The sequence below is a fragment of the Elephantulus edwardii genome, unplaced genomic scaffold (genome assembly GCF_000299155.1).
Source record: "Elephantulus edwardii isolate Elephantulus edwardi_28Jun2011 unplaced genomic scaffold, EleEdw1.0 scaffold00010, whole genome shotgun sequence".
Classification (NCBI taxonomy): Eukaryota; Metazoa; Chordata; class Mammalia; order Macroscelidea; family Macroscelididae; genus Elephantulus; species Elephantulus edwardii.
In genome coordinates this window covers 32,709,610-32,721,316 of record NW_006399760.1, presented here as the reverse complement: position 1 = coordinate 32,721,316, position 11,707 = coordinate 32,709,610, and the positions used below count along the sequence as shown (strand labels likewise).

The 11,707-nt window shown below is 37.7% G+C and overlaps 1 protein-coding gene across 3 annotated transcripts in view; it reads right to left on the bottom strand.

The window, feature by feature from the left end:
- PKP4 (plakophilin 4) overlaps positions 1–11,707 on the bottom strand; it is a 368,717-nt gene that overhangs the window by 246,983 nt on the left and 110,027 nt on the right. For 2 of the 3 annotated variants that reach the window (XM_006880795.1, XM_006880796.1), the window contains exon 2: positions 3,395–3,531. In XM_006880795.1, the coding sequence (XP_006880857.1) occupies positions 3,395–3,526 (132 nt within the window). In that variant the 5' untranslated portion in view covers positions 3,527–3,531. Of the gene's footprint in view, positions 1–3,394; positions 3,532–11,707 lie in introns of those variants that run through there. The other variant, XM_006880797.1, reaches the window with a different exon arrangement.

Genomic DNA, 11,707 nt, shown 5'->3' with positions numbered 1-11,707 from the left:
TTTTAAAAAGAAAAAAAACATGGAGATTCCCCCCCCCTCCCCGAATTCTAAATCCAGTTTCAGATATTTGATAGGCTAATGATTTGCTTATAAGACTGCTACAGGTTTCTTGCTATGTTCTTCCTAACTACTTACCAGGAATTTCCTGCAGGGAATCTGTGGGAGATCCTTCATAGGCTAAATATATTTTGCTGAAAAAGAACTCTGACTTTGTCTCTTAAAATTCAAAAGAATGTTAAAAGACATTACTGTGTCATTTTATTTATTTTTTTTTAATCAAATGCCTTGACAGTATGTTTGGAGTTGCCCTAAATTAGTCTAGTGGTAAAATTTAGTTTCATGTGCTTTATGCCTCATGTGGCCCAGTGGCAAGAAGCTGTGTCGTAATCCCGAAGGCATGCGGTTTCCAGGCCACCAGCTTATCTGTGGAAGAAGGATGGGTAGTCTCCTCTCATGCGATTGACTGCCTCTGAAAATCCACCAGAGGGTCAGCTATGGGTCGGTTCTGATTCTACGGTACATACAACAACAACACAACATGTCTCATATATATGAAAATCTATAACAATTTGTGGTAACAGTATGGACAAACCGGAAGGCTTAATCCGTTGTAGAAATATGGTTATAACACAGATATTGTTATATATTTAGCAAGTTTCTGTCTTCTGATAATGAAGTCCAAAAGAAACTTCACTGAATGCTTATATAGAATTAAAGCTGAACTATCAGATTCTAGTAAAGAAAAGTATTTGACTGTTGAATTTAACAAATTATGGCTAACACGGAGAAGAACAGGAATTTCCTAGTACTTAATTGTACTCCCGTGAAACCAATACTTAGACTGAGAGGTTGTTGTGCAGAGCAAGTATTCTCTTCCCATATACAGATGATGATCATGAAAACAATAGTCTTTACGACAGGTATGTAAGGAACCCATGGTGGCACAGTGGGTTAAATACTGGGCTGTAACCAAAAGGCTGTAAAGATTTAGAGCCATGGAAATCCTATAAGGCAGTTCTACTCTGTGTTATAAGGTTGCTATGAAACAGCATCAACTCTAGGGCAAGGGGTTTGGCAATGATATTGTTAGATACTGTCAAGAGGACTCTAAGTCACAGAAAACCTATGTACCACAGATAGAAACCTTACCCAGTCCGGTAACACTCTCACAATCCGTGCTGTGCTCAAGCTCACTATTGTAGCCACTGTGTTATCTAGCATGGTGAGGGCCTTCTCCAGTTCTGATTTTCTCCCCAGCAATGTTATAAGCATTATATATATTCATTTATATGTATATTCATTCATTTATATATATTCATTTACATATAAATGAATATATATATATGTATATTCATTTACATCCACAATATCATTCATTATACTCTTATTATTTTACATACAAGAAAACTGAGGCACAAAGATTCCCCAGTTAGCAGTGGGACCAGGACAGGAGCCTAGGCTTCCTACTTAGTTACACTGATGGAGTCTGTAGCCTCTAAACCCATAATGATAATATCCTTTTTGAGATATGACTATCACCAATCAAGTCTGCTCTTTGAAGTCAGCAGAGTTACTCACTCTGGTTACAAATACAGCATGACACTGAGGAATGGGTGTGTGTAAAAAGAATTACACATGCCATCTCAAAAGACTGCTTTTTTTTAAATAGAAAAATTGATCAAGAAATTGTAGTGTGAAATTCATATTAAAAAATAAACCTCAAATTTGATGCATCAAGTTGGAATCCATCCACTGCAGACCCTCCTTTGGGTTTATAAGGTTCATAAACTGCATGGGAGGTGACTGTTCATCTAACTGCTCAGGAGTCTGTGGTGAATTATTTAAGCCACCAGAAAGGCATGCCCTTTGGATTAGCAGCTCTACTCCCTATGAACTAACCAACAGAGCTCCCTAAAAACACTTTTCACCAAAATTAGTAATAGGTTTCCATATTTTCTTCAATATGTAGGGTATCTAGTTTCAAAGTAAAAAAAACAAAGATGCTATTTGCTCTGTTTACAGAATGTAATTCTAACTTTAAGCCTGGTTTGAGAATTTTGATAAAATTTACTTTCATTTTTAGCAAAACACAAGTTTATATTAACAGCTCACAATAAATCACAGCCTTCTCACCTTATGGCTCCTTGGGTTAAATCTTGACAATTCTGAAGTATTCTAAGAAAAGGAATTCTTTCTTCTGTTTAAGTTGATAGATGCTTATATAGTCTACAGCTCAGTGAAAAATAAAATCCATATTGACTACAGTGTTCTTATGTTAACTCAAACTTCTAACGTGTAAAATGTTTAAAAATTTTAAATTTCAGTAAAGAATAGAAAATATTTTGACATCTTGCTAGTACGATGAGTTATGAAATCATCTTTCTTGACAACACATTCTAATGTCAGGCATATGTCATAATTCTAAGCTTTCATGCTATAGACCTAGCTTATGTTACAGAGAATAGTATAACAATAAGGTATTAATGTAAATATTCCTTCATGTTTGCCATCATTAGTCATATGAACTACTGATACTGATTGTTAAAAGAACAAAAAAGCTAAGTTTTCTATTTCTTAAGGGGGGTGATCTATCCAGTATTTTAATCACTAACTAAAATTCAAACAAATCCACTTTTAATATTAGCTTATTTCCAATACAGCCATCCTCTCTGATGGTGCTTTTTTTTTTCTTTCTAAGTGAATGACAGAAAGGACAACTCTCTGGAGTATTAAACTCACATTTACCTTATTAAGCTTTTAAATCTTAAGAAATTATATTGTAGAGTTCAAATTTCTTTCTAAGCATAACAGACAAGATGTAGTTTAGAAATCTACTTGGATTTGAAGAGTAAGTAGCATTAGTACCTTTAAAAAATCAACATAAACATGACATTGAAGCAAATTGGCACAGTTTGACAAGTTTTAGAACATTAGCTCACAAAATGAATCTACTTTGATTCAGACAAACACAACAAAGATAGCCTTTATCAAAAAATCACAGAGACAACCAACCCTATGTGGTGCCTATATTAAAATGTTCAAATATCTAAGGTTCTTACAGGCATCAAGTTGCCAGTGATCTGACATAAAAGTCAGCATTCTGCTTGACAAGCTTTGCGTGCATGCACACACTCGGCAATGTGTGAGAGACAGAGACACCGATCACCATCAAGATAGTCCTTACTTGCAGACGCACAAGTATCCTGCATGTTCCGGATATGCACCTGGAGCGGCTCTACATGCCAGTCATCCCAATGTACTCAGGGATGTAAACACCTTATAATTAGAAAATGTGAGGGTGTCAAGGGCGTTAGACAAATTGAAAACACATCCAAAGATTAATTTTAAAGGCAAAGAAGAAATAATGAATTGAAATGTCAATAAGAGGATGTACCTGCTCCTTCACGGAAGCTAGAATAGTGGTGGCTGTGGTCTCCGGTTCCATGCCTGGGCCAGTGGAGGCAGTTTCCTGGTGGGTCTGCGGTTGCCCCTCCTCCACCAAAGAGGCCTGCTCAGGAGCGGGCATTCCTCCTGCAATCAAGCAGGAAAAGGGTTAACACTTTCTCATGGGCTTCTGTACAAGAACAGGCAAAGATTGACGGTTTGCTAGGAACCACTGTAGACTTAACACTTCCTTTTCAAGCCACACTTAGCGCATTTCCTGATAGTTATTTGACTTTGGAAAGGTTAACATCTTGGGCAAAGATATATTACTACTAATCATGAAAATAAAACTCCCGTCCCTGTCCCCTCCCAAAAAAATCACTAATACTACATACTTAGAAAGTATATAAAACAGCATCATAACATATAAAAGGGCATGGGGGAGGAGTCTTAAATTAAAAGTATACTAAAAACACCAATATGCTAGAAACTTATTAAAGGACTACTTTTATACATGAAGAACAAATACATAGATAAAATGTTCTTATCAAGAAACTAAGTAATGAATGCTGAGTTGCCACAAAGGTCAGTTGTAAAAGAAGTATATACATACACAGAACCATCTATAAATGTTAACTGGTGGAAAAAGAAATATGTTATTGATGACAGGTAAGGCTTAAATAACAGTTTAAGAAGTTTCAAAATCTAAGATTTGCAAATAAGATAGTGAATGTTCACTACATTTAATAGAAATGAAATGTATTAATAACTTGCAACAAAGATATCCTTAGTAAAATGGTATAGCTAGTTGGGTTGCTTGGAAGATGCTGATATACAAATAAAACAACTATGGAGCTAGAAGTAAAACAGAATATGCTTTTCCAGACCCCAACTTAGTCTGAGAAACAAAAAATGGAGTGCAATTCCTAAAATAAGATATATTGAGTGTTGTATGACTCTATAGGAGTTTTACTGGCCGTATTCAGACTTTATATGTATTTGGAGACAATGCAGGGGGGGGGTAACCTAAAATAAGGCAACTGTTTTAATCACTTGTTTATATGTCAGTCTGTGGTGTCAAGGGTTTATTGTTTAAAATGGTTTTCCTAGTCATTAACTTTGCAGGATCATACGGACAGAGTGTGTTGGTCTATCCACAAGGGGAGTGGCTACTCTCAACAATAAGCTGAGCTGATTCAGCAACACAATTTGAGAATCTTACCACCAGCAAGGATGAATAGGGAATGTAGTGAGAATGCTTGGGGCCAAAGCTTCCTGTACTCTGAGATCAAGGCTTAACAGACATCAGTAGCTGCTGTGGCAAAGGACCAGAGCCCCAGAATGAGACAGAGCTGATCTTGGGGCTACTGCCCCATGTAACCAGACAGAGCTGGGAGCCTTCTCTCAAGCTTGCCAGAAGGCTTTGGAAACAAGCCATAACTGTCAGAACAAAGGGAACTTTGTGATAATGACCTAAGCCATAAGGCAGAAGGTCAAAAGGGCTTGAAAACATGATTGAGAAGCTAGCTGAACTGAGGGATTGTATAAACTCCATAATTTATGGATGGTCTATCAGTTACTGCAATGGGATTTCAGCTCCCATAAGGCAGTAGAATTGTTGTTGGAATTAGTAGAAAGAGGAAAGGGGGTGCAGTTTGACCTCATGAGAATTTGTTTTGTGTTGTGGATGCTGCTGATATGAGCAGTTCCTCAGTGGGGTTAAGAAAAGTTAGACTCAGGCTGTCCTTGTACTTTTTATACAGTCTTTCTCAAGGTATCCTTAGAAACTCATCACATCATGAGACTACCGCAGTTCCTGATATATACATATATTTGTTGTAATTGTTGTTGTTAAGTGCTGTCGAGTTGTAGGCGACTCATAGCAACCCTAGGAACAAAAGACCTGGACACTTATATAACTTTCATCCTTTCTCCAGGATCACAGAGTTTCCAGAGGCAAGCTATTTACGGAAGTGGATGCCGCTCCTGTTTCAAAGCTTGTTTAATCAGGGAGGTCCACCAAATACTGTCCAAAACGGGTAACCATTCTTGCATTTAGCACATCAGTGTCACAGTGTTCGGCTTCACAGCAAGCACTATACTTTAATGAAAAAAAAGCTTCCACAACAAGGAAAGAGCAGGGAGAAGATGCTTCTTTGGTAGGTGCTCAATTAATGTTTGCCAAATAAATTAATATATGAATGAAGAATAAATGTCTTCCATTCACTCTTCTTATTCATGAGGTAAATCTCACTATGTGCAATGATGCTTATGAGACCACAGTTCGCACACCTAGATTGGTTATCTGAGGAAACAAATATTGTTATTTTCTCCTAAAAATTATCCCATTTTTATTTCCTATCAATAAGATTTCATAATATGTGTAATTTTGTAGTTTTCTTTGGAAATATTTTTCTTATTCAATTTCAACTTGCTATTTATTCCAAATGTATAATCTATAAGCAAAAGGGCATGGTCATACCACTGACACCCCCGTACTCCGTATTCTCCTGGGTTCCTTCCATATTAATGGAGATGGATCCAGGTTCTAATCAGTAGTTGGTTTATCTTTCGCCTGTTAATAGGAAGAAATTGAAAATGGGTCTTAGGAGTTTGTAATTTCCCTGTGGATGGCATGTTCTCACATCTGTTGTAGCAAGACACTTCTCTAAAATCTTACAAGAATAAAGATCTCAAGTATATCCAGAAGGAGAGCTTTAGGTTTAGACTAAAAAGGTTCTGGTATTAAAAGTTTAAGTATTGTCCAATGAGCCATCTTTACTCACTGTCAGAAAAGCCACCATTACCTTGATTCCTACTTGCCTTGCTAACTAAAAGTAGGTTTAACAATTCTTTATAAGAGTGATCTGATGGCCTAATAGCAAGGTAGGTGGTTTGAGTACACCAGCTGCTTCACAGGAAGAAGATGAGCAATCTACTCACATGTAATTAACTACAGAGTTATCTATGGGTCAGTTCCAACTTGATGGTACCCATAACTAAACTCTTTATAAAGCAAAACTGAAACAAGTATGAGGATCCAAGGAGGGGTAATGATAGGGTCATATAATTTGATAGGTAGAGGGTGGGATGGGAAAGGAAATAGGAAAGACCAATGTGAAAAACAATGTATACAAACATTGTAAGCAAACCAGTACAAAATAAAATTTTTTAAACAATTCCAACCATAATGTATGGGAGTGATCACATGAAACACAATGTGAATGCAAGAATGTGTGAGACAAATTGTGCATGAATGTAGTATGCAAATGAATAAGAAAAAGAAGTCTTTTAAAAAAGCAAAATTGAATGATTTTATGGCAATGTTAGTAAGACTGGTATAGTTACTAATATGAAAAACATTTAAAATATCACCAAATAGGTAAAATTATCTTTTTAACCAAATGCTCAGTAAAGACATAAGGTCTCAGAAGAAAAAGTAACATGCATGGTCTAGCCTAGCATTTGAAACAAGTCATGAAAGGATGCTACACCACTGAAAAACTACACACCTTAAAATAAGCAGATGGTTGCAAAGGGGGAAAATAAAGTTACTATGCAACAGTGAAACAAATAATGCCAAAACCCAAAAATTTTAAATGCCAAGAGCAGAAAAAATATGAAATAACCAATGTGTGTAGAGAAGAAAACAAGATGCAAAAATTCAGTGAACAAAATGAATCTGAGGCACGCAGAAATAGAAATGTCACTGAGGAAATACTTATTCTTTACTAGAAATGGGGGACACTTATAGTTAAGCACCATGTTAGACGAAGCCTCAGAATCCTTGCCTACAAGGAGCTACCTGGTTTAACCTTCTCCAGGATGAATCTGTTTGTTTTCCCTCTATACTCTTTTCCAGCACCACAGCTCAAAGGCATCAATTCTTCTATCCTCCCTAGTCATTGTCCAACTCTCTGATGCATAACAAGTGATTGCAAAGACCATGGCCTGTATCAGAGAGACAACATTGCTCTTCAGTACTTTGGAGAGGTCCTTAACAGCAGACTTTCCCATCGCAATACCTCTTTTAATTTCCTGGCTACTAGTGCCAAGAGTGTTGACAGTGGAGCCAAGCAGACTAAAGTTGTTAACAATCTCAATCTCTTCACCATCCATCCTGATGCTGCCGTTTGGTCCAGTGGTGAGAATCTTTGTCTTCTTGACATTGACCCTTAATCCATACTGAAGGTTGCAGTCCTTGACCCTCTTCAGCAAGCACTTCAGGTCCTCCTCAGTTTCAGCAAGCAGGGTTGTGTCATCTGCATAACACAGAATGTTGATAGATCTTCCACCAATCTTGATGCCACACTTCTCCTCGTAGAGCCCAGCCTCCCGGATAATCTCTTCTGCATACAGGTTGAAAAGGTATGGAGATAGGATGCATCCCTGGCGTATGCCCTTCCCAATTTTGGACCATGCAGTGTTTCCTTGCTGTTCTGACAACTGCCTCTTGGTCCAAGTATAGGTTTCTCATTAGCAAGATCAAGTGTTCTGGGACTCCCATTCTTCTCAGAGTCAGCCACAGTTTGTTATGAATATAGCTTTAATAGAGGGGAAAAAAACCACACCTGATAAATTAAACACTGGACTTCTTTCAATGGCCAATTAGTCTGATCGGAGCACATTCTGAAGTGTTTTGTTTTGGGTTTTTGGTGCTCTTTTTTTTTTAAATTTTTTAATTAAAACCATTTTCAAATAAGTCACTAACTATTTAAGGGAGTTTTCTGGAGAACTAAAGAGAATGAAAAAGGTGTCAGAAGAACAGAAGCAAGAAAATTCAACGCTTGTTTTTGAAAAGTAAAAGGTAGGTTCCACATACTACAAGCTAGAGAGCTAGACATGGGTGTTGGGTGCGATTCTTAAGAGGATTTTATTCAAGAGTTGATTTGTAAAAACCAAAAAGGGACATAAAAATGAAAAGTCATGTTACGCCACTGCAGTAACTAACCTGGGCAGTGTCACTTGGAAATACAGTATGTATTGGCTCCAATGAGGTATATATGAGGTTTAAAGTTGCTCATGATATAATCAACACAGATATGAGGCTGGAATATAGGTAATTGCTAAGCTCTAGCAATTTCTAAATAGCTGAATAAAATATAACAATTTATAGAAGGTTGTAATGGAATATAAAAATAATTTTAACTTTGATCTAATCCTAACTAATAATGTCAACTATGATCCAATACACACATACGCAAAGAGGAAATGTTAAAATTCTTGAATGATTAAGAAAAATATGGAATTTACCACTTATGAAAAATATAAATAAAAACACAATAATAGACTGCAAGGCTGCATTAATGAGCTGCTGCTAATGCAATGAAACATAGGTCTGTATTTCTGTTAGCTCAGTAATATAACAGGGGGAAAATCTGCACACTAATTTAGATTCAGAGTAACATCAGTGAACCATGAGAGAGGCAAGTCGCTCAAAAGAGAAGGTGATTTAATACCTTGTTGACACAAATATTTAAAATAATGGGGAAAAGGGGATATATAGGGGTATTTAATATACTGTGCCCCTTGGCACACATCCACTTCCAGTTATGTGTGTGGCACATTCGTAGGAATAAACATAGTATTGTTGTTGTTGTTGTTGTTATGTGCCGTCGAGTCGTTTGCGACTCATAGCGACCCTATGTACAACAGCCCTAAACCCTGCTCTATCCTGTGCCAATCGCACCATCTCTGGTACACCCATTCTGATTACCCCAGTCACTGAATCAATCCACCTCATAGAGGGCCTTCCCCTCCTGTGCTGTCCCTCCACCCTCCCAAGCATGATGTCCCTCTCCAAGGACCGGTCCCTCCTTACAACATGTCCAAAGTATGTTAGATGGAGCCTCAGAAGCCTTGTCTCCAAGGAACCACCCGGTTTGACCCTTTCCAGGATGAATCTGTTTGCTTTCCTAGCAGTCCATGGTACCCTCAATACTCTTCTCCAGCACCACAAGCTCAAAGACATCGATTCTCCTTCTATCCTCCTTAGTCATTGTCCAGCTTTCTAATGCGTAACAAGTGATTGCAAAGACTATGAACTGCTGAAAGTCCAGGCTAGGTTTAGAAGGGGCCATGTACTAGGGATATTGCACTAATGTTAGATGGATCTTAGCTGAAAGCAGGGAGTACCAGAGAAACATAGTATATTTCATTCAAAAGACTCATTAGAACAAAATGTGCAGTCAAACTTTCAGTAACTTAGTCTTAATTTTTTATTTTGAATCAAGTTTGTTGTTATGTACAGTCAAGTATGACTAGTAGCAACTCTATGAACAATAGACCTGAATTCTCTCCTTTCCCGTACCATCCTCACAATTTCTGATACACTTGAGCCTATCGCTGTAGTCATTGTGTCAACCCACCTCATTGGTGGTCTTTTCTACCTCCACTTCATTAGGGGTCTCCCCTCTACCTTTCTAATATATACAAAGTATGAAACATGAAGAGTTACCATCCTTGCCTCCAAGAAGCACTCTTTTCCAAAATAAACCTGCTTGTTCATTTGGCAGTCGATGGGATATTCAGCACTCTTCTGTAATATCACTTCTCAAAGGCATCAATTATTTTTTTATCCTTATTCCTTGTCTAGCTCTCTGATGCACAGCAAGTAATTAAAAAGACCATGGCCTGAATGAATCAGGTGCACCTGAGCCTTCAGAGTGACATCACTGCTATTTAGTATTTTGGAAAGGTCTCTGACAGTAGTTTGCCCAAAGCAATACACCTGACTGCTGATATACCAAGGATGTTGATTGTGGATCCAACCAAGATCTTTGACAGTTTCAATCCTTCCTCCATCTATCATGATGTTGTCTACTGACCCAGTGGTAAAGACCTTTCTTTTCCTGATGTTGAGATGTAATCCATATTGAAGTCTGTAGTTTTAGATCCTCTATAGCAAGCATTTCAGGTCCTCTTCACTTTTAGCAAGCTAGACTGTGTCATTTGCATAATGCCATTGTTAATGAGTTTTCCTCTGATCCTTATGCCACATACCTCTCCACAGAGTCCAGTTTCACAAACTATTTGCTCAACATATCGACTGATTAAGTATGGAGAAAAAGATTCATTCTTGAGGCACACTCTTCCTGATTTTAAACCATGAAGTATTGTCTTGCTCCAACAATCAAATTCAGTTAATGGTTATTTTATTCTGAATCAAATGAATGGTTAGAGCCACAGGGCCAGTTCCAGGAAGTCTGTCTTACTGATGCTAACAATCATTATGTCCAAAATTTCAAGAGCAAATTACCTCTGAGAGTGACACATTTTCCATTATAAGTGATCTTTTCATCAGGGTCTGGACAATCACACAACAGGGTTGGCACAGCAAGAATGTTCGTTGCATGCTTGTTGCAAACTGGAAATTTTCAAGTTCCTATCTTGAGCCTGATACTACAAAAAACCACCAACTTCTGTTTTCTGAGTTAATGTGAACGCTTCTCAGGTATTTTCAGAATGTTATCTACTACATGATATGTTCTTTGTAAAATAGCACCTGAACTTTAGGAAGCTGTGCTTTTACTAAATAGTCATATTGGAAATGGTTCCAGGTTGTAAAGTGCAATAATGTCCATCTAAAGATTATGGTGAACCTAATTCAGGCCATGTTTCTTTCTGTCACTTGCTATCCATCTGAGAGCTGGACAATGAGTAAGGATGACAGAAGAACTGCTGCCTTTAAGTTGTGATGCTAGATAAGAGTACTGAATGTTCCACGGACTGCCAAAAGAATGAACAGGTATGTCTTGGAAAAAGGATAGCCAGAGTGCTCCTTGGAGGCAAGGATGGCAAAGCTTTGTCTCTCCTATTTGGGCATGTTACTAAGAAAGGCTATTCCATGGAGAAAAATATCCTGCTTGGTACAGTGGACTGTCAGTGAAAGAAAGGAAGACACCTCCCCTCTCGAGATGGACTGGATATAGTGACTGCAGAAGTGGGCTCAAGTGTATCAGAAATTGTGAGGATGGCCCACCATAAGACAGGATTCAGATCTGTTTCATTATAATCTTTACTGAAGACAAAAAAAGCTTTTATTTAACTTCCCCACCCATATATACATACACACACATACAACAGTCATGTGTCCCTTAATGTCCACGCTACTTCCTAAAAAACAGGACGATTTGAATGTGATTCTAATGAATGCAAATTATTATGCATTTGAATGCTGTTCACACTATATCATAAATCTGATCATGCTAGATCCTCGAGCACTCAAAATAAGCTTCATTGATTGTTTTCCTTATGTTGAACCATCCTTGCATACCTGTTATGAATCCCACTTGGTCATGGTGGATTATTTTTTTTATGTATC